The 24,077-nt window shown below is 39.6% G+C and overlaps 1 protein-coding gene across 7 annotated transcripts in view; it reads left to right on the plus strand.

Moving 5' to 3' along the window:
- The window catches only part of EBF1 (EBF transcription factor 1), a 403,840-nt gene that overhangs the window by 4,224 nt on the left and 375,539 nt on the right, over positions 1 to 24,077 (plus strand). For all 7 annotated transcript variants that reach the window (XM_043464838.1, XM_043464839.1, XM_043464840.1 and 4 more), the window contains exons 4-6: positions 252 to 307; positions 10,677 to 10,750; positions 20,533 to 20,601. In XM_043464838.1, the coding sequence (XP_043320773.1) occupies positions 252 to 307; positions 10,677 to 10,750; positions 20,533 to 20,601 (199 nt within the window). The remainder of the gene's footprint in view (positions 1 to 251; positions 308 to 10,676; positions 10,751 to 20,532; positions 20,602 to 24,077) is intronic.

Here is a 24,077-nt window from a genome sequence, read left to right on the forward strand (position 1 = left end):
CCTTCGGAAGGGATAGTACCCGGGTGGGGGGTCCATTTTATTCCCGGCTGCCAGCGCTTGGCGGCTGCCTTCCAAAAGCGCTCGGGCTAGGCCAGTGGCCCTTATCCGCGCCCTGGGGAAAGGGGGTCCCGGCTGTGCTCCGGGACGGTCGGAGTTCCGTCAGTCTTGGAGCTCCATTGTTTGTTTGTTTTGTTCAGATCCTCTCTCACTAAATTCTCTTTCGTTCCCCTATCCCCCGCCCCCTCCCCCAGGAATAAGGACCGAGCAGGATTTCTACGTTCGCCTCATTGACTCCATGACAAAACAAGTAAGTTTCTTAATTTCGCGCCGCGGGGGTGACTCCACGGCCGCGAAATTTGGGAGAGTCAAGAAGCTGGCGACTGCTTAGCGAGAGGGCTGGGAGTCGAACTCTCAATGCCTGGGCAGACCGCTCTCAGCGCAGCCTCCCAAATGCCCATGAACAAGTTGGCTCGCCGCGTGGGGAAGGTAGCTCGACGGCTCCTTCTTTGCAAGGGAAATTCAGACCTTGTGAATTAAGACTATGGGGGTGCTGAGTGGGGGAGAATAAGGGCTGAACTTCCTTTGACCCGGCCAGGGAGCCCCAGGGGGCGCAGAAGGTGCCTAGGGACCCTGGTGCAGATCGGGCTGAACTTGTGAAACTCAACCCATCAGGACCTCCCCTGGGAGGTGGAGGGCAGAGGGAACGGGTGAGGGGCAAAGGCAGCCTCTCCAGGAATGGGGAGATGGATCGAGAGCGTAGATGACCTATTCTACGCATTAAAAAAAGAGAGATGGCGATGGTGGTAGTATTGAAAGAGGGAGCGACAATTGTTAGAGGGCATTTTGCAAAAATCCTCCTGCTCTTGCCTCCAAGTTTGGCAAGAAGCCAGGCAGCATGAGTGAGCTTGTGGTCTTAAAGGTACATAGACGGCGTTTTCTTAAGCTACCCAACACGCGGGTGCCAAGCAGTATATATTAAGGTTGAATTATGGTTTAAAAGATACAATTATGAGCCGAGTCAGAAAAGAGGTCTGACGTTTTTACGAGGGGCAGAAACTTTTTTTTTTTAATTTTAAGAAAAAGTTTAGCAATTAAATATCTGGTTAGGTAGCTGGAGGATTTAGTAACAAAAAAGGAGACAGTTTTATTGGGTGGGGGAAAGAAATCAGAACAAAGAGAAAGTTACCCATTGTGTACTAACCACCAATTTAGTGAGAGGGTTAAAGCTCATTTGCTTGATTGTGATTTTAAAATATTCCCTTTAAAAAGGGGGACAAAGTTTTCAGAGATACTGGCTTGGAAAGTTTCAATTTAGGGTATACATGCATATTTAAACATTGTTTTTAGATACCCATGGCTTAAATATGTTGTATAAAATGCACCCAGCTGTTGGAAGTTTTAAAATCTACTCAGCAAGGACCAATTAAATAACAGCTAATTGTAATTATTACCTTCATATTTCATTGTGAGCCAAGTAAAAAAACATGAGAGTATGAAATGTATTTTTTAAAATGAAGAATACATATCTCTTGAAATCTGTTTCAAATTATTAGCCTAAATATTTGACTTTCTTGAAGATCTGTTTTCTTAGTTGATCGTTCAGAGTAAATGCACATTTATACTTTAATTAATATCATTGTTTTATTATTATACTGGCTTTGATCATTATATAGGCTAATTCCCTTTCATTTGGACACACTGTATTTTTTTAAAAATGTTTTTCCTGCCAAATAAAAAGCCACAAAAACTTGATTTCAGGAACTTAAAAAAAATGATATCAAATCAAGAATGTCTTAAGTGGAGTTTTGTGTAAAAAATTGTGTTTGATACCTTGGATATCTTTTTCTTCCATTTCCATCAGAGGAAATCAAAGATGGGAGGGGAAGAGGGAAAGTATGAATTCTAATACATATTCCAAACTATGTACTTATTAGAGTTTAATTTTTAAAAGATAAAAACATCCCCACAAACCAGTATATAAGAACTGTCTGCTTGTGAAATATTGGCCACTTAAATATTAAATTATAGGCAACTCTATGAAGTGAACAGTTGTAAGGAACATAAAATTAGGACATGCTTGAAGTGATACCTTTTCTCAAAACTTTATTTTAGGCCCTGTAAAAACAAAAGAAAGAAAAAGTGCCACAAGAATTGATTTTCCTATTATGAAATGAGCTGACTTTACACACTGTTCTATGGTGGAAAAATAATCTTGATTTTTATAAAGCAGTACATCTAATATCATTTTACTAACAGGGTCATAGAGCTTAAGAAAAATTACAGTGTAAGGCATTCTTTGACTGTTTGGTTTCATAAATTCTATCAGTTGTGAGGGTGGAGGTGGGACCAGAATAAAATAAAGTGTAGTAGGAACAGATATAAGAAAGTCATTTGCCATACTATGAAATCTCACTGAAAGTTAAAATTGTAAATGTAGGCAATTACGTATTTTGGTGGGGAGTGACCTGAAAAACAAATTTAGTAATTATCTGAATTTAGTCTAAAAATATCAAGAAAAAAGGTTTTTCCAGGCATACCTGTTTGCTTTCATAATAGTTGTCTAATGCCTTCTCTGTAGCTTTTACTTTGAAAGGCAATCTCTGCCCGTTATCCGGTTGCTTGTTCCTTGATTATGTGCTGTGAGAGTTTGGGAAGTAGGTTAGCTTCTTGTGTACACAGCTAATACAATAGTCTTCAAAAAGCAGATCAGCATGAAGAGCCTGACTCTCCTTAGCTGTGATGTAATTATTTTGTTCTAGCTTTGATAAGTAAAACTGTGGATTCTCATCTAGCTTTGAAATTATTCTATGATCATTAAAATGCCAAGTCTGACTTTTAAATTTCTTGAGTTTTTGATTTTAGTTAAATATGCAGTGACCCCTTCAATCAGAAGCTTGATATAGGTGACTGATTAAATACTTACTTTTTTTCCCCTGTGAAATTCTTACAGATAGACTCACAATTTTGATATTTAGAATTTTGTTGCAGAATGGAATAATTTCAGTGATGTGATGAGTTCTAATAACATCATAAATTTCAGAGGGAATATCTCGGTATAGTTCAAGTGTCTTAGCTGCTAATTTATCATAACATTTTTCATATCAGATGCAGCTTTATGTATGTGATGTCATATCTTTGACTCACAAGTTGGGGTTAAAACTCAAAGGGAATCTTTGGCAAGCAAAATTCAAAACTAGCTGTGCACTTGATATTTTAGTAGAGTGTTCCTGATCTTGGGTGGAGTTAGTAGCACTGAGATCAAACAGAAATGTACTCAATCAACCAAGATGTATTGGTATGACATAGTATTTCACACCTTTTCAAAGTGTCTCATTACACTATTTTGGGTAATGACTTTTAATTTTGGACTCTACCAGGAAAGGGGAAGCTTTATTAGAAGTGAACGTGTAAGGATCTGAGCCTCTCATCCCTGTACTTTTTTTTTATAGAACAAAAAGGATATAATGATATTTTAAATACTTGTCCGCAACTAGAAAATAAGCTTGCTTTTGGGAAGAGTTTTTCAAAACCAAGTTTAGCTGGACTAAAAATAGGTTGTTTTTGTGTCATTGCTGTTTTTGGTATTCCATTAGAGAGCATGCAGAAAGGCCTGTAGGATCCAGAAGTTTATGGCTGTTGCATCTAACAGCAGTATCTACTGTGGAAACGCAAATGAACTCAGTGAGAGAGGTCTGAGGTTTGATATGCCTCTGTTCAGATTTTCCTGTAGTATTTGAAATATTATTATGTTCTGTGGTTGCTTCAGTGAGTTATTGTTAAATTATTATTATTTTTAAAAACCTTTAATTTTTCTTCCCTCCTACCATCTTGCTTTGAAAAAAAGCGACATTTTTATAGTTCAAAGAAAGAGTACTAAATTCCGTTAAGTTATCAAAAACAAACACTCCCTGCCCTCAAACCAAAGCTCTTTTTTTGGAAAGGGAAAACTAATAGTCACATAATCCTGGTGTGTATGGGTTTGAAGGTAGGCAGTATGGTGAGGGGACCCCTTAAAAGCCCCAGAGCAGTGAGAAGTCTAAGATACAATAATCAGAACTGCTGTCATAGTTCTCTTTCCAGCTAATCTTTACATATTTATTTTGATGTTCCCGGTACTTTAAGTTATTGATGCAAGTGCATTTTTTCCTATTGATTGTTTCATTATATCCTGCCACAGCCACGTAGAATTGATTAACAGCTCTTTCTGTTTGTGGTCCTTCATTGGTAGATAAACACATTTTTAGTGTATCAATAATTTCCCAAGGAATTCAACAAGGCCAGCAGAGAGATTCTTTCATTTATTTGAGGAAACAAGCAAACAGAAAAGGACAGGGCAAGTTTATAGTTAGGAGCCATATTTCAGCAGCTTTCTCTTTTGGTAACATGTCAAAAATGCAGGTGATTTAAATTTCCTTGCACATAGAGGAATGAAGAAGTTTGGAATTTTTATGCATGATCAGGACCTGTGTTTGGGAAAATGTAAACTCATCACAGTGGAAAATGTGTTGTTTGGAGTCTGGGGGTGAAAACAAAGCTGATGGTTTTGGAGAGATTGCTGGAGCCAGATGGCCTAGTACTTTCCCAGTCTGGCGGTCCAACTGCTCCCTCCTGGATAATATACAGCCATTTGTTCGGGGATATTTACGCTAGAGCTGTTTCCATGTGAATGTTTGAACAGCATTAAAAACGAACGTATTAGTAGCGATGCATTTATTGAACTTGTATGACTGCATGGACAGTCTGTTCTCATGTCTTATATTGCTGAGAGGGATGGAGAAGTGTTTGGATGTTGGTGAATTGTTTATATAGTTGTCGAGCAAGAATGATTTGGTCTTAGTTATTAAAATGTGTAAGCATTTGGAAACTAATGGAAGGAATGGTAGCACTTACCTGGAAGCTCCGTTGTGAAAATGAATTCATACCTGGAAAGTGCTTAGAACAGTGACCGGCATATATTAAGTGCTTAATAAATTCTCTGCTTTTATTATTTTATTGTTACTATTATTACCCCATTGAGTTAACAAAGCCAGTTGTATCTGCTAATATAGATGTAAATGTAGTTATCATATGAGTGAAATATCTTTTATTACTGCTAGAAAAAGAAATATCGTATGATATTGTTATAATGATTCAGTTTTTATCTTGGTGTTTGAATAATATGAGAGATTTTATTTCTTTGAGGCACAAAAGATGCATTCTGAAGCTAACTGCTTTTGGTACACATTCTCTTTTTATTCAGGGCTGTGATGTAACTGAACAGCTTACTGAATATGATATCATTCCTTTGCAACTTTCCTAATTCACTTCTGCAAACAGGCCTGCTTAGCGGCTGAGCTTAAGTTACATTTTTGTATTAATTTGTTCACCAGTAGCAAAACTGCTAATTGAAGCAAAATAATTTTAAAAATTTATTCCACTATTAATTTTGGATTGCTGTTTGACACAATTGTTTATGAAATGTCAAATTTGTAGTATTTTCTTTGGCATAGGTTAATTTTTAACTGAGACTCCCTCACCTACTAGAAGTTTCTCGAACCACGTTAGCTAATACTTTTTTTTTTAAATGACAAGTACTAGAACTTGGTGGTCGAATGTAATGATTAATGTTACTGTATGTTGATAGTGTAGGTGTTTATATTATTTTTTGATTAGTTTCAGTTCTTGGCATTTTGCTGCCAAAGGCATGTTGACTGTGTTTAGAGGACACTTTACTCCTGGTTGAGCGAGATACTTTGTGCGTTTGTGAATGTATTTTTAAGGTGACAAATTAGGTTTGGCTTTTTATTTTCAGTTTGGAAAAAAAAAATGAGTGACGTATTTTCAAGGTTGTTGTTTTGATTTAAATAAAAAATTAGGAGTTTTTGTTAGTTATAGGTAACTTGTCTGGGCTTTCCTTGTAGCTCAGTCGATAAAGAATCCCCTGCAATGCAGGAATCTGCTTGCAATGCAGAAGATCCCAGTTCGATTCCTGGATCTGGAAGATCCTCTAGAGACGAAAATGACAACCCACTCCAATATTCTTGCCTGGAAAATCCCATGGACAGAGGAGCCTGGTGGGCTACTGTTCATGGGATCGCAAGAGTTGGACATGACTTAGCGACTAAACCACCGTCTGTCTTCCTTTCATCCTTCCTTCTATTCTTTCTTTCCTTTCATTCTCTCTTTCTGTCTTTCTCAGTTGATGATGACAAGTCTCTGATGGTTTGTTTGTAAACCAGAAGACTCCTACTGAAAACACTACTGAAAACATTTTGTTCCTAAAATCCTTTCAGATTTTGATGAATCAAAGTCAAAAGTGTTCTCTTTGCCCATTTTGTTTTGGCATGGGACACAAAGAGTTAAAACTATTAGAAAAGTAAACAAAGAAAATCATGCTTAGTTCTCTGTATTTCCTTTGGCATCCCATTGATGTGCGATCCCAGTGTAAGTTCACCATCTATTTTTTGTTTTATTGCGTGGTCTTTATCTGTAGTAGGTTTCAGTTAACTTTTAAGACCCAGTGGTATTTTAGAAATGCAGAGATGAACCGTACTTCACAAGATGCCTTCTAAAACAGTAGCAACCAAGGCAGAGTTTCTCAATTGACTGATTTTATTTCTTTTCAAAGATGGTGTAGGTTAATGTATAATTGGGCATTTGAAACTGCTGGCCTTTCCTCCTCTTACAGTAAACCTCTGACAGTGTTGCTGTGTAAGGATGTAAAAGTTTAACAGTTCTTATTTTTCCTTCATTTTTGTTAATTATAAAAAATTATTTCTGAAAAAACCTTCAATATGAAAATCAATGGGGTATTTAAAATAATTGTGATAATTTCATTATGCTCATTAGAAGAGAGCATTAAGAAAAGGGAGGCTAGTATATTCAGAAGAATAAATTTCCAAATTTGTCAAGTTTTGACAAATTTTTTTTTTATCAGTTTCACTAGCTTTTTAAAGCCACGACAAATTTTGTTCTGTTTATTCTTTTCCTTTTCTTCCTGTAGAAGCATTCCTGCCGCCTTAAGGGTTACATTTGCATTGGAAGGATTAATGTAAACATCTTTTCTACCTGATATTGTATTTTTTTTGGTTTTTTTTTTTGGTTGCTTCACTATTTATTCATTTATTTAAATAATATATTTTATATGTTTTCTCTCTCCCTCTTGTCCACCTCTGTAACAGGCCTCCCATTCTTACCCCTGATGAACGCATTGATTTATTTAAACCACTGTTGTCTTTGTCTGTCCCACAGCATACTACCTTCTTCCCAGTGAGCAGACACATGATTTACTATGGAGGATGAAAATAAGCCTTTTTCTTGGTGTTCCATTGTCTAGGTCCTAAACCAGCTGTCTATTAAAATGGTTTCACTTAAAGTGGTCAATGCTGTTTATAAGCTTTTGTGATCTCCCAGCTGATCCAAGCCTCAAGGAGCTTTACTCACACCCTACAGAGGCACGTATTTAAATTACGAAGAAAAGCAGAAACTTTTCCCTAAGTTGTGCTAGAGGATCCCTTTCATTTTAGGCTTGAAGTCTGGGTTTGCTGAACTGTGAACCAGTCTTGACATGTGTACTAAATGTAGATGGTAGAGAGACTTGATGTGTGCGAAAGCCGAAGAGAACTTGTTGGCATTTTTTAGAGAGTCTGTCTTGTTGACAGTCTACATCAGAGACATTTATCAAAATAGATTTATCCTGTTTTCCTATGTTGGACCTCATCAGAATATTGATTTCTCAGACCATATTTTTATAAGATGGCATGGTGTGTGTGTGTGTGTTAATAAGTTTTCTCAGTAAAAGCAACAACAACAACAACAAAGCAGGCGAGGTTGGAGGTGGAGATGCCTTTAATGGAGTTCTACTGTATAGCTAGCTAGTGCTATGACGCTGAGGCTCTAGATTACTTTATTTCCAGGATTTTAGTTCTACTCTTTAAAAGGAGAGGGAAAAGACTGTTTCACTTGCTTTTATTTCAGAAGTCAGAGAAGCAGCAAGCACTTGTTTATCTGTGTTTATATGCTGAAAAGTTTTGTTGTGTTGAGGCCCCAAGGAAAGGGACAGCAGAAGTTTCCTGCTTCCATTTGTCCCCAGAGTTTAAGTATTTCTGAGCAAATCCAAACTCATGCTTTCATTTTTCTGTCTTGATGTAGAGGAGGTCTCTGCTGCCAAAAGTGAAGTGGCAGGTTGACATTTGGTAGAGATGTATTACGGAGGCCCTGGGCCTGCAGCAAATGATATTCAGTCACCAAAGATAAAAAGATGGAATTCTTGGGAGTCCGTGGATCATCTACTGTTTTGGGGGAGTCATCAACATATTTTCACTGCAGCCTATGTTTAATGGAGTGTCATCATAGGTCCACTGATTTCAGAGGAACCAGTAGTTTCAGTAAAAATAATACTGGTATTATCTAGAAAGAATCAAAATGAGAAGGTCTGATGTAATTGATGTTCCTTCCTCCTTAAAAAAGCCAAATTATTATTTTTTAAACAGGAGGGAAAATCCCATTAATACTTGTGAATTTTGTTTTCCAAGTTACTTGTATTAGTTTAGTGTGACAGAAAACTAAAGTTGAAACAGAGGTTATCAGGGGTGTTAACATACAAAACATGGAGTGATAATAGGATTTTGCAGAAGAGTGTAATTAAAAGTTTTTAGCACCACATATGCGATTTAACCAGAAGATAGTTATGAATTACGTAAAGTGAAGTAGTGACTTTACACAGATCTGGCTGTGCTCTCTGATGGGTGGCAAGCACTCCCTTAAGCAAATGGTCAGAGTTTACTGCCATTGGTGGAACTCGTTGAGAGAGTGATGTGATACACTGAGGAGAACTCGGCGTCATGTCTGTGGTATTCCAGCCCGGAGTTGCAAAACTAGTCCGAGGAACCATTAGACAAATCCAAACTGAGGATGGTAGTACAAAATAACTGGCCTCTATTCTTCAACAGTGTCAGTGTCATGAAATAACACTCAGGAATATTTCTTATTGAAGGCGGTATCACAATTGGATGCGGTGATTGTTAGGGTGTTTGTTGTGTTTTGCTATAAAGGACATCATTGCCCAACTGGTGAATCTCAGGTGTTTACATTATCGTGTTGTACTAATGTTCATTTTCTGATTCAGATAATTGTGCTGTGGTTATGTAAGAGAATTTCTTGTCTTAAAGAAGTGCATCTTGAAATATTTAGGGCATGTCTGCAGTTAACAAGTGGTTCAGGAAAAGAAAATAGAGAAAGATGAATAAATTTAGTTTACTAAAATGTAAACATTGGAAGCATCTGGGTAAAGTAAAGTATCTGGGTAAAGTATCTTGGAAATCTTTATATATTCTTGCCACTTTTCTGTATGTCTAAAATTATGGCAAAATAAAACATTAAAAATACAGGGTTATAGCAGGCCAGCCATAAAAAAAGGCTTTTGATGGGTCGGTGGTACAGAACGGTTTTTCCCTTATTCAGGTTCTTTTTGTCATTTTTTAATTTGTTGCAGTTTTTGTTTTGTTATGGAGTTACATAAAATCAGAGCCTGTTCTGAGGGTTTGCACACACAGTTTCATAAGCTGTCCCCCATCATTTATGGTTTTGAAAGTCCCAGGTTCATAAAGAGAGCACATTTCAGCCAAATACAAGTTAGATACTGTAGTTTCTGTGTGTCTTTAAAAAAAAAAAAAAAAAATCTCTGGTTAATTTAGGTAGTTTCATCACCAAGAAACTGAGAGTTATCTGAATGTGTGAAAGTAATTTTATTAACAATTTGAAGCTGTGTTATATTAGTATTATGCAGTGATACATTGTTGTTAGTTAAAATGTATACCCATGTAGAGCACTCTCCTCTACACATAGCTATGATTTTTTTCTTTGGCCCAGGTATTAACAGGTAGATCTTCCAGAAGCAGAGGTCTCAGGAAAACTTCTGGTGACCTTAAGGAAAATGTTTGTACACATTTAAGTAAAAGCAGACAAAAATATCTTGGATGGTGAGGTGGTTTGGGACTCCAAATTTTCAGAGTCAAATGTAGTTCTTCTTGGTTGAGGGAGATAACTATGGCGTAACTTCCCCTCATCCTTCCCCCAGCATATGCAGGCAGATTCTACTGTTTGGGTGGGTATACGCCCTGAAGAACACATGTTTTCATGTAGGCAGGAAGGGTCTCCCCTGATTGATGAATCATCTCAAAGAAGACAGTGAGTGGACTTATTAACCATACCCTCACTTGTTTTCTACTGCTTACCTCTAGAACATTACAATTTGGAGCTGAAAGTAGTAAGATGAGGTGACAAATAACAATTATTTAAAAATCAAATCCATGTGTTTTTGTATTTTTTAAATCACTAGTATCTCAATCTCCTAAACCCTTCTGGATTTTCCCTTCCCCATTGATTAGATTTATTTTTATTCTGAATTAAAGAGAGAGTTGTGGTTGTCTTGACAACAGAAGCCCATCTCATACAAGTATCCAGAGATGTGCATTATAACAAGGTGGTTGATGGGACAAAGAGGAATGTATCCTCTTCCACTCCATGTGGGTTGATCCTCATCAACTGTCTTGAAAGGGTCAGCCCGGTGAGGGCTTTGGCTCTGAAAGCTAATTGGCCTTGCTTGGGGTGGTGGTGAATGGTCAAGAACTGGCTGTGATAGTTTTTTCTCTGCTATTTAGTTCCATTCTTAACTCAAATCCTTCCTTTGTTTACAGGCCATAGTATATGAAGGCCAAGATAAGAACCCAGAAATGTGCCGAGTGTTGCTCACACATGAGATCATGTGCAGGTAAGGAATACCATGTTCTCTCTTTAATTGTCAAAGAGAAGATGAATTTGTATCTCAAAATTGTACCTCTGAATTCTAGGTGAGTTCAGGCCTATTTTGGTGTATACGTTTCTGTCCTGTTAAACAAAACTAAAAACTGTTAGATGTATTTGGTAGTAAAGTGTCAGACATCACAGTGGTTCTCAATTATTTATTAGATTTCATCCTAAAAGTTATGTTTCCATTTTGATATCACACTGTTAATGGACACAAAACAGTGCCCTTCCCCTTTTCCTGTCAATCGAATGAAATACAATATAACCCTTTTAGTGTTAATATATGCGCTCAACTGCATTGCTGGTAAAATGAGTAAGAGTTCTATTGATGTCAGCAGAAGTCTCTGTTTGGATAAGACTTGAAAGTTATAGTTCCTCTTTTTAATTTTTCGACTTAAGAATATGACCATCCACATAGGCATCGTTCCTCCTTGAACTGAATGTGGTTCCCTGCCCCTACCCCTACCTTGCATCTGATCTCTTAATCTTCATTACCTTTTATACAACTGTGACAGTGTAGCTAATGTTTCTTAAATGTGGTGTGTTTTTGGAATGATAGCAAAGATGAGTCCCTGAAAGGTGTGAACATTCATGTTGTCCACAAATGAGTATCTTTATTTTTGTCTGAAGCTGCATGTGAAACCAGACCACATTCACTTCTCTGGCCTCAGCCAGCCCTTCATATGGGAGAGAATAAACCAGAAAACAGCCTTTTAACTTGCAGTTTAGGTTCTTATTCTTTATCAGATAACACTGGCACTTTGCTTCCGATATATTCTGAGTAATTGGATAAAGCATGACGATGACACTCTGCATCAGAGAAGGGCTACTAATTGCTTTGTTAGCCATGCGGGTTTTCCTGGCACAAAGCGTGCCTGACTCCTGACTATTTCTGACCAATTCATGTAGGGATTTCAGCTGCTACTTCAGCATGGGTGGGCTTTATTTGCTGCTCAGGGACTTGTGGGGAAAGCAATCTGAAAACTCTACAGGTGGAAATAAAATAGAAAAGAGATGAACATGTTTCCTTACTGAAGTCTCAAAAATTAACTTCTTCTACATATACAATTATGTATGTAAATCAAAATTTCTTGTTCTCCTTTTTAAAAACATACCTCTAATATATTATTCTAAAATATACAGGAGTTTCACAAGTTTTCACTTTAGTGATTTGTAAAATTTATTAATTATTCCCCAAACAGGTTACTTTTCTCTAACTTTAAAGCAGCAACAAAATCCCAAAATACAGTCAGGGATTTCTTAGAAGATATTTTTAGGCAAAATTAGTGTTATACTGCATACAGCAGTTGCACAATTAGAGCTGAGCTGCACTTTTCAGAATAAATGAGTAAAATCATTTTGAAGAACATTAAAAAATGACCTCCTTCATATTACTGCTTTTCCAACCATATCTCTGTTTTACCTTCCCACAATTAGCATTTTGTTAGAATGAGTTTTCTGTATTCTATTCCATATAATTCTAGCAAACTGGAGACAGACAGGAAGATGGATCTCAAGCAATAGGCTGACTAATATCTGTAAATCATAGATTTGCATCTCATATCTGTACATGTTTGGACTATGCTAGAAATAATTCTATTCTTAAAATACTTGAAGATACATTATGCCTTTCACACACAAGCCTACCCTCTATTAATGCAGTTTATATTTTTTCTTGTTCTTAAAATTCATTGGCCCAAAGTATTTTATTATGCTGGTTGGGGTGCTTTACTGCTGATGTTCTTTCTATTTTTCAGAAACATAAAAATAGCAAAAAATAAAATCCTCAAGCCACTGAAGGCAAATGATGTTTGTATTGTGTGGCTAAAAGGGAAAAGTCATATTCAAAATGTCATTCTGGTAATGTTACAGATGAAGGTTTTCCTGGCTCCTATAGATGTGGAAGGGGTACTGTTTGTTTACCAGGCTGCCATGACCCTATTACATAAGCCTGTCATCTATTGTGTGGCTAACAGTCTTTTAAATTGCAAATCTGATGCTCTTTAGGGGGCTTCAGAAAAAATTCTCACTTTCCACACCATCCTATTTCTCTTGATTTCTTGCCTGTTGTAAGTGGAAGTTGGGATGTGCTGAATTTGCACCAGGGGTGCAAATGCAGGCTCAATTATAAGCATAAAATTAGAGTCTGTTCACCATTAATCAGCCTGGCTAATTGCTATGCACCACCATTAACCATATGGTGTGAAAGACAGCTTGCTTTCCCTAAGATGAAATTTCTTCATTGCAGACATGAAATAGTGAGGGCCTTGGATTTTAAAATAGCTTGTTTTAGATATTTAATTTCTAAACAACTTTCTGCAGTGCTTTCTATCAAGGCTAACGGCACAATAAAACTTTGCTTTTATGTCACAAAAGAGGTATATTTATAGTACATTGAAGCTATGGTAAAGGAGACAGAATTTAGAGCGACAGGAAAGGGCTTGGGATGATTCTGTTTTGTTGTCGGCAGAGAAAAAAAAAAAGCATCAGGGAATTACGTATAAGGTGGTTGCAAATATAAAATATCAGTTTTGTCCTGTTGAGAGGGTAATCCATTGCATGAGCTATGTAAAGGACTTGCTGCCATGGGATTATAATTACTGTCTCTCTTTGAGACAAAACCCCTTTGACTTGATGGCATAGAACTCTTTCCATGGAATTCTGGGAGAGGTTCTGCATTTTGGGTAACTGGAATTTATCATACCAGTCATCTTTACATTTTGTTAATAGTTGGGGATGAAGCTCTTCAAAATGTAAAAGCAGGATTCATTCCACAAAGAATTTGATTTTATGCACCTCCACATCCTGTGTTTAAAGTGTGAAGGGAAAATAGAAACTCTGCTTGGAAGGTGAGTCTAGTTCCCAGTCCCCACCAGGCAGGTAGAAGCAGATTTTCTTCTTTTCCAGGACACAGGACAATCGCAGGGGATGAGTGCTGTCTTTAGGAAAGCCTTCTTTCCCCACTGTCAGTGCCTTATGCCTTGTGGACCATGAGCTCTCAGGGTTAGCCTGGGCCCTTGATATGCCTTGTTCTTCCCTCCTCTTGGGCTGGCTTTTCCTCATTTCGTTCTTCAGATTCCCACTGAGGCATGGTTCCTTTATAGAAGCGTCCCTGGTTGGCCTGAGTGAGGCCCCCTTGTTCTGCGCTCCTATTGTATCCTATACTTTTCTTTCGGCGCACTGTAACTGTACACTCGGCGCATTGTAACTGTATGTCTAGGGCAGGTCTGTCTTTGCTGGACTAAGAGCTCCTTGAAGATGAAGAAGTTGTCCAGTTTTCCTCTCTGCTTTATTTGCCTATATGTGAAATGAGGAGAAATGTGTGAAACTATGACTTCTGTCATAGGGTCGTTATTAAGATTGAATCCTATAACCCCTGTAAATGCGTATCTTGGTACCTGACACATAGTAAGTACTGAATGTTGATTGTTGTTATCAATAGTCACAGCAGAGTATCGGCACTGATACTAATAGAAGCAGTGAAGGTCGTGGGAGCAGTAGTAGCAACACCTGCAGTGTCTAGCTAAGTACCTGGCACACAGTTGCTCAGAGGGAAAGATGGTAAGAGACTGCTGAAAGGAAGGGAAATGTCTGCTAAGATGTTAACAGGCTTTGTTCATTCTAGGTATGCTGGTTAAGGATATTTTCATTCACTCTTCTCTTCTTTGTAAAAACACAGTGGAATGAAGAGCCAGAAAGGACTGGCCCCTGCAGTAGGAGAGCTGACAGGTTAGCCTGGGAGATGAGACCTGAAGCTGGTAACTAGACAGTGCTGTAGAAAGAGTGGACTGGGATGAGACATGAGGTCAAAGACCATGGCTGCTCAGAGAAGGGAGGATGTGTTTGCAGGGATTGGGAGGAAGGTGAGACAGGACAGGGATTTTAGAGGGTGTGTGAAGGAGTGTTTTGGTCCATTTGTTGGTGGTCCAAGTGGGGTTTCTGTGGGGAGAGGTCTGCAGATGGTGAGCCTGTGGCCTGGATCTGGGCAGTCAGGTGAAGGATAATCAACTTCTGAAGTCTTTTCACAAAGGTGCGAGGTGAAGCTATGGGCTTACGCAGGATCGGGCATTAGAAAGAGGAGAGGCCGTGAATACATTCTTGAGGAACAATGTCACTCTTAGTGCATTCGAGAATTAGGAAGAAGAACCTTGAGCATACAGGAGATAGAAATGAAAGGAGGGTATTTCAGAGGCAGGGAGCCATCCACATAATAAGTGTAGGGAGATCCACATGGACCTGAAGACTGAGAAGAGCACCAGAAAGGCTCTGGTGAACTTCAAGAGAGGACATTCAAGTAGGTGCTAACCTGAAAGCCAGGTTTTATGGGATGCAGGTGGCAAGAAGTGAAGGAGACTCTGTCAAGGAGATAGTTGGGCAGTGAAGAAATCAACTCAACAAAAGAAGGAGCAGGTCTGTTTTTTTAAGAATGGGAAAAGTTGACTATGTTGGTTACCTGAAGGGAAGAATGAACTTACTACTGTTAATCAATTTGTTCGGATAACCATATGCTCATTCTCCAGCCATTTTGCCTAAATGGGTAAGATAGTCCTGCTTTCTGTTGTAAAGCTTAGAGGTGGAGGTGACGCTTTCTTCCAGTTAAGAGAGCCTCTACTTCTGGGAAGAAGTTCCATGTCCCTGAGGTGAAGATGGAAGCGCCTCTTGCTCTGGTTTATGAAGCCATGCGTCGGTGCGCTAGAGATGCACTGCCTGTGCCATGCTGCTCAGAAAGAGACTCACAAGCTCGCCTTTCCCTGGACAAGCTTGTCTGAGGGATACGCAGTCTTGCTGGGGAAAGGGCTGCTGTTTTGAGTCCACAGTGTATGTAGGACCCCAGGTGCGGCAGGTCCCCCCTCCTGTGATTGGGCCACACTGGTCTCCTGCCACTTGGGGTGCATGTTGAGAACGGCTGTGAAGTAGTGGGAATCCTGCTTTGTGACAAGGCAAATGAGGAAACTCCAAGCCCCCTGATAGATGACTGCTTTAGGGAGCAAATGCCAGATCTGTGCCTGGTGCAGTGCCTGATACACATAGTAAGAATCTCAAGAACAGCATTTGAGGGGATGAAGATCCATCAGTCACACCATCATGACGATGGAGTTAGCACAGTGATTCTTCTGTTAACATGGCAGCTTTTCCCTTGGAGTGCTTTTGTGTCTGTTGTTCCAGGTACTGTGTTGTTTCAGCCCCAAACCTCTTTTGCCTTAAACACAAGTCAATCTGTTCTCCCTCCATCCTGCCCTTCTTGGTTAATGCCTGCTTTGTGTATGGTAAAGGTTGGTACCCACCTTTCTTGGTCCTTCTGGGTTCAGTAGAGGGAACTGGGTGGGAGGGGGCAGTTCAGCTTGGAGAAGAGAGGAAAGGAGAGATAGGCCATCATGGAGAAGGAAGGAAGGACAGGTCTTTGTTCTGCTTGGCTTTGCATTAGAAGTAGGGAGATTCAGGAGGTTAGATGCTGGCTCAGCCCAAAGGAAGACCTTCTTTTCCCAATTTGCAGTTAATTTTTAGTTTTTTGATAGGGAAATAATATTGTAGTCAAAAGACTGCAGAAGTACAGAAGTGGAATATGTACACTCTCTTCTTCTCCACTTACTCCACTCCCTGTAGGCTATTTCTTTGAAATTTGTATTCATTCATTCAAAAAATGCTTCCAGAGAGCCTACTGTGTGCTGTGCTCTGTTCTGGTTGCTGGGGACATAGAGATGAACAGAACAATCTAAGCCCTTTGTACTCAATAAGGAAGAAGAGTAAATTTAAAGAAGAAAAATAAAGACAATAAAGAAGAAAAATTAAAATAAAATGAGTGCCTGGAAGAAAAGTAAAGCAGGATGAGGGGCTAGAGAGCTCCGGGGGTGGGAAGGGAAGGGCCTTCACAGGCTGTCCCTTCGTGCAGACATTTGAGGGACCTGAGGGTGACTTGTGACAATTTGTTTCTTCCTCTCCTCCCTCCATTTCTCCTACTGGTTTTTTCCTCCCAGAAGTTGGACCATACCCATACCATACATATGGGGCTTCCCAGGTGGCGCTAGTGGTAAAGAATCCACCTGCCAGTTCAGGAGATGCAAGCGATGTGAGTTTGATCCCTGGGTTGGGAAGATCCCCTGGAGTAGGAAATGGCAACTCGCTCCATTAGGACAGAGAAGCCTGGCAGGCTACAGTCTATGGGATCTCAGAGTTGGATACGGCTGAGTGATCTAACACACACACACACATACCATACATGCTATTCTGCAGTTTGGCTTTCTCAGGTCATAATATGATGTAGACTTTTTTCTCTGATGATGTGGACAAACCCACCTTCATTCTTTCTAATGCTGCACACAGTTCCATATTTACATATATATGTACACACACATATATGTATATGTGTATATGCATTTATTTTTAAAGTGGGCTTAAACCGTAGACACTATTTTGTTACAGCCCCAGATGCAGCACAGAGCCCAGGAATCCCATTTCGAGGATGATGACTATGCAGTGCAGTGATATGACCTGAGAGGCAGGAGACCTGTTGGGCTATTTTTCATACTTTGTGTAAAGTTTTCTTTATAAATGATGTTAAGTGACCTCCAGCCCTTTAGTCCATTTTCCTTGTTTTATTCCTCTTCTATTCGTCCTTCTACACCTCTGTTCTTCGCATCTGCTTTCTGCCCTGGGTCCCTTGGGGCACAGCAGAGAGGGTGGTTCTCACTTAGGCTGTGCTTCGATTCAGCTGGCTTCACTCAAGGGCACTTATATTTTAAGGGGATGAAGACAGTGCTTAACGCACAGGGCAGATCTCAGGCCTAGTGCAGCCTTGCCTGGGGAAGTGATCTGGGGGGTGGGGTGGGGTGGGGGTGAACCTTCCTTCCTTTGGCAGCGTCTGCTCAGAGGGGCAGCATGGCTTCCTTTATCTGCTACCTTCCTATTGGATTGTATATCCCCTAGTTTATTACATTCATTCATGAAGTCATCCAATCAACCAACCAACCAACCATTATTTGATCTTCTCTATTCTGTCCCAGGCCACAGCTACCTGCTAGGTAAATAAGATTGACAGTGTGTTCCTTTATGAAACATATGGGTTGGTGGGGGAGGGGTGGGAGGAGAAAGATAGTAACAAAAAATACACAAGTATATACATAAGAATATAATTTGCTTTGTGTTTAGCACCCTGAAAGAAAAAACTTGGAGCAGCCTATCAAGTATTAAGGTCAGCTTCTCTGAGGAAGGAGTCTAGAGGCCTAGGCCCAAAGAGGAGGTTGCTGTTGTTTAGTTGCTCAGTTGTATCCGACTCTTTAGTGACCACACAGACTGTAGCTTGCCAGGCTCCTCTGATCAGGTGATTTCCCAGACAAGAATACTGGAGTGGGTTGACATTTCCTTCTGCAGGGATCAAATCCGGGTCTCCTGCATTGCAGGCAGATTCTTGACCCCTGAGCCATCTGGGATGCCCCAAAGAGCAGGTAGAGGCTGGCTAGCTAGGGAGGGCTTGGAGGAGGAGCAGTCCAGGCCCGGAGGCCTGCCTGCACCTGGGCCTGGGGTCAGACTGAGTGTGGAGACTGAAATTGGCTAGTGAGGCTGGAGTGTGGCACATTGGGGGAGAGTGACAAGAGATGGGGAGGTGTTCTGGCTCCATGTCATGCCATAGATTTATTCTCAGCCCTTAAAAGGTCTAGGGCAGTGGAGTGACAGTTCCATTGACATTTTGAAAAGATCACTCTGGCTGTTGGTGGTGGGTGAAGAGTGGAGGGGAGGCCACTGCGGAGTCCAAGCGAGAAATGAAAGTGACTTGGTTGAGGGTGGTGCGGTGAGGAGGGAGAGGGTCAGATCATCTTGAGATGTAGATTCTAGTCTGAAACTATCATCAGGCAAGTTGGAAGGGTCCCTGGAAGGCATTTAGTCCAGTTAGGATGATGGTGAGGGTTTTGACCTCTGGAGATTTGCCCAACCACTGTTTTGAAAAAGAGAAGGAAAAAAGCAAGGAGAAATAGGCCTTCCCATGCGTTGCTTTTCTCCCTGGGTAAAGACTTGGGCTCTGTCGATGGGCTTTTTTTTGGAGACCTGTGCCCTCACACTTAGAGATGGGTACTGCAATCACTCCATTTTATAGATGAGGAAACGGAGACTCCAGGAGGTGAAGTACCTTGCTTCAGTGCCACAAGCAGCTCTGAGCCCAGAGTCAGGAATGTAGGTGCAGGGAGGTAGAGTTCAGAGACAGTAAAGTTTAAAGTTTTAAAATTATCATTACTTTTTTGGCATTCATGTCAACTACTGGATTTCTCAGTCCCTTTTTTCTACATCTGTCTCTTAGGTGTTGGGATCCTTTGGGCTTTCTTTCCCTCCAAGTCCTAGTATGGCTGAACTCAGACCTGGAGGAAATTGTTTCCTCTGAACCAGAAAGGGAACGGCTCTAAGTCGAGTGGTATGGTTTTTGGCTGGGGCTCTGACGAAGGAGAGAGAATTCTTGCTGTTGTTTTCTGAAAATATGAGAGACAAATAAAATGAGCATCAAATTTGGAAGCTGATTCTCTTTTCAGAGAGAGAGTAACGGCCAGGAGAGAGACTTCCCAACTTTGGTGAAAGAGCCCCTGTGCGGGCATATATTTCTGGGTCCTGAAAATAAAGTTCAGTGTTTGTTTCTTTCCAACAGCTCTCCAAATTTAGGCTCTATGATTCACTAGGTCGAATGAGTGTGTGTGTATATGTGTGCTTGTGTAAGAGGGAAAAAAAATGCATGTTTTATTTGTGATGCAGGTAATGTATAACCCTTGCATAACTCCCTCACCTCCATGATTGATCAAATATATGCTTTTATAGTGTGCCCTGAGGTATAGACTGGCCAGTGGACACATTACTTATTTGCAGAGAAGTCTCAGATGGATAGTCTTGCATTGACCATGGGTAATTTTTGAAAACTCTTACTTTTTCACTTTTTAGAAGCATCTCAGTTTAAGAAAACACTGGCAACTTTAAGGTCACACATGGGATGGGATTCTGATAGTAGATGCTTTTCTTGCTCATGTCTGCCTCTTCTCTGATCTGATAAGGAGCGTTCACTGTCAGGCCTTTGCCAGCCTTTGGATCCACGTCCATACTGCTTCCAGAAAACTTACACAGTGACCAGTGGAGGGCACAAAAGCCAGAGGACATGTGGATCTCTGTTGTGTTTTATCTTTCCTCTTTGTGTTAATTATTCTGTTGTACTTTCATTCTTACATTCTGAACATGGTTCCAAAGCAGACCGTTAGAGTTTTAAGATTTCAGGAAGGCTGTGATTGAAGGAAATGTCTCCTATAAAAGAGAAAGGAGAAGAAAAAGGAATCCATTGAATACAAAATGACTGGAGGGGGAGAATCACTCATACCTCATTATTGACGTGTTCCACGCAATTAGTGTGATCTTGAGGGAAGAGTGTTTGAGCCACCCACAACCCTGAATATTCTCATTGGGTAGATGTAATAATAATGCGTCTCACAGTGAAGTCTTCCAGTTCCGCGGGCAGTGATGGGGAGACCCCATCTTAGGGCTGTCAGTCCTCGCTCGGAGGGTCCCTCTCCCTCCCTCCTTTGTGCAGGGAGAGGTTAAACCTGGCATTAACCCATAGGTGACCCAAACAGAATATTCTGTCCCAGGGATCCGCTGATTGCCAGGTATGGCTTTGTGGTAATTCTAGCATTTGCAACCCAGCAATTTGAACCTTCTGTCTGCCTAAATGATGACTTTACGTTTGTAATGGTTGTACTAAATCCTCTCGCTTTTGCTCTGCAGCCGCTGTTGTGACAAGAAAAGCTGTGGCAACCGAAACGAGACTCCCTCAGATCCAGTGATAATTGACAGGTAGGGACCACTCTACTTTCACGCGGTTCCTTTTCCTCATTATAATGAAACACCTGCCTCGTGTGGCTCTCGGGTGAGGGTTAGGAAGGCATGTGGCCGAAATGTGCCTGTTGGTCATGACTTCATCTGCTGCGCCGAGCTATTGCGATTCCTGGGAAAGCCATATGGAATGTTCTTTGGAGGCCCGCTTTCTCAGATTGCTCCAGTTTTGTGTCTGATTCATGCTCCTAAAGGAATGTTCTTCTTTCTTGACTTTCTGTGGCTCAATCCTCATGCTGTGCCAGGAAGCTTCAGAAATAAAATAATAATAATTTGTGATTTATGAAATGTGGTTGGGTGCTTATAAATATTTAACTTTTATTTGAAAAATGTTTGAATCATTATCACTTTTAGCTACAGTAGTTCTGTTGGACGTAATCCATCTACATTTTAAGGTTTTATTTATGCATAAAAGCAGTTTTAAAGAGATCTGTGAACCAAGATTTTCTACTGTAATTTCCCGGGTTTGATTGTAGCTCAGACTGCATTGTAAGTTGATTAATTTATCCTGCTTGTCTTAATTATTGTGTTTTTAAGCAGATCCATATTACTAATCTGACATGACCAAGTAAATCACTGTAGAACAATAAATCTGTTTTAGTTGTTCGGCGCAATTTCGAGTCACTGTGTGCACAGATTATGCAAAGTCGCATTCCAAATATTCGTTTTACATTTTAATTATTGAAATTCATTGTATGGAAACATGTATGATAAACCATTTGTTACATAGCATTGCTCACTGGGAGTTAAATGGCCTGGAAGGTTTATAGATACTGTCAATTGTCAGCTAGGAAAAGAGCTAGCACCCTCTACTAGCTGGAAGAGTCTTGCAAGTAAGACTGACGGATCTGTCATTGAGGAGATCAACAGCTGAATAAAAGCCCTTTTTGGAGTTTGGTAATACTGATTTTTGATGCCCCACTCCCACCCCCACCCCCCACCGCCCGCTGGTGCACATCTGTCTTCCCAATTCTTTACTTTTGGGGGGGCTTTATCATTTTTCAGTTAACTGAAAAAGTATTCTTCATTGTGGTTTATGACAAAACATCAGTTGTTGATTTTGACTTACGTGATTCTTTAGGCTTAAACCCAATTTTGATTGCCCAGAAGTTTTACAAAGCTTGCATTTGAGTCAGATATTTTAACTATCTTTCTCTAATATTCACCAGAAACATATCTTTGCTGGATAACTTGATAACTTTGCTTAATATCTTCTTTGATTCAAAGCTGAAAACATCCACCTTTAGAGTGTAAGAAGTTGTATGCTGCCTATAGAATTAATATAGCATGTTTATCTACAGAAACAGACATGCCATTATGCAGTTTCTTTTTTTCTGCAATGGCAGATATATCTTCAGATAAAGAAGATTTAAAAAAATAACCTTTATGCTGTTTGTTTCACCTAAATACCTCGCTTCAAAATACCATTTGTTATTTTAAGCAGATTTTACTCTTTTATTAGGAAGAAAGTGTTCTGATCAAAAGACCAGCCCAAATGTTTGCCCCAAACTTTGAAACTATCAGCATTTGGTTCTGCCGCACAGTCTCTTTTGGTTTAGATGATGACAAGAACCTTGCTTTGCCACCCGCAATGAAAATGCTTTTTTTTTTTTGCTTTTGAATGGGTTAAGCTTTTAAGTTCTTCGTTTGGTTTTAAGCCGTGACTCTGATATAGAAGGTAGATATGACTGTGGTTTGAATAACATTTGATTTTGACCTGTTTCTGTGGGTTGCGATGGCATAAGAAACTTGACTCAGCAGCGCTGTAATTAGCCCGGCCCGTGTTTTTGAAACAGGATTGTGTTACCTGGATTGCATTAGTGTGGCTTCTATTGTTGCCGCCTTGCATCTATCCCAGTAGGGTACTTAAAACCTTTTCTTGGCTAGGGTAGTTCAAACAATTTAGGTAAAATAAGTATGCACTTTATACTGTTGGTGGCTTTAGAGATATTACTCATGACATTTATCCTTTTCATTATTTTTTTCCTTTTTGGTTTGACAAAGTAGAAAATGCTGTTAGCCAATCTTTGTCTCTTAAGAGAGGAGTACTTGGAAAAGCAGCTGAAACCCTGGTTATCTGCACGAGTCCCAACATACGTTTATTTGCTGGCTGTTGCCACTGTCTCCCATGAACTGTCTTTTCAAGCAGTGATGCCAGCTGATATGCAAAACCCCATTTAGCTATTTTTATTTGCATCTGAGTTTTCAGAATTTATTTGTCCTTCAGTCTGCCAAAGGTTTTAAAAGCTCCAGTCCTGTCTGTGCTGATATGTGAAACTTCCATTTTTAACAAGAGAATAACAACAGGAAAAGAACTTACACAAGGAAGGGCGAAATAGAAAAGATTTTTCAATTCCATAAAATTGCTGCAAAGGAAAAAAAAAAATGATGGCAACTGTGTTTGAATTTCATAGTTTCCAATTTGATTCTATATTACCGATTGCATAATATCTGCGTTACGTGCTTAGGGTTTGATTTGCTTTCAGATTTATGGATGTGAATCCCTGCATATTTTGTAAAAATAGGTTATGGGGCCTGCATTCAGTAGCAGGAGTAACTGTTTTTACAAGATGCATCCAATTTGCAATTATAGGACTGAAGGTACAGGCAATCCTTGTGTTAGGGTTTAGCATAGTTTTAACACGCAGTCACCTTTTGGGCACCAATAATTTTTAGCTCCCTTTGCTTGTCCTTCAGATTTTGGAAGAACAGTGCTATTTTTATCAGTCAAAAGACTTTTAGTAGTGGTTATTCAGGAAAACTATTTATAGGATTGATAGAAGAGGCTTTATGGTCATACGGCAGTGGTGCAGGATAAGCTATTTCTGTGTTAAATTTTGGCAGTATTATTTGCTGCCAGTGGTTTGCTGCAAGTGGTCAGCTTGGCATAGTCTGTCAAAAAAGTGGAATTAACAAAATCAGCAGTTAAATACTGTGATTTAGAAAATGTGTTTCTACTTCATTTATGGTAGCTTTCTACATAGTCAGAAAAATATGACCCCAACACTTTTTACAATTATGACGATTGTCAAGTCACTTCAAAAACTTCTGGAAGGGAATTTTTGTAAATGGATGATGTGTGCATCTTGAGTTGACTGCCTGGTTGTGTTTCTATTTAATGCCAGATTGTTTGATTGAGAATTATAAAAACCAGCCTGTGTGCAAGGATCTAGATATTTGGAATATGTAGACATGGGAAAAGTCAAATGTGTTATGTTTAATAGCTGATGACCAGAAACTAATAACAGCAAATTTCATTATCGTTGAGGTAAAGGGCTATGTGTGGTAATTATTGTTAAAGTAAAAAGCAAAAAATGACTTGCAGTTATTGAATTAAGGTGGAGATTGATTTAACATATTCACATAGTAACTCATATTTGAATTTAAAAGGTTTGCAATAAAGTTCATGTTTAGAAATTGAATAAATTGTAGTTTTA

Source organism: Cervus canadensis, chromosome 4, assembly GCF_019320065.1.
Source record: "Cervus canadensis isolate Bull #8, Minnesota chromosome 4, ASM1932006v1, whole genome shotgun sequence".
NCBI classification, from domain to species: domain Eukaryota; kingdom Metazoa; phylum Chordata; class Mammalia; order Artiodactyla; family Cervidae; genus Cervus; species Cervus canadensis.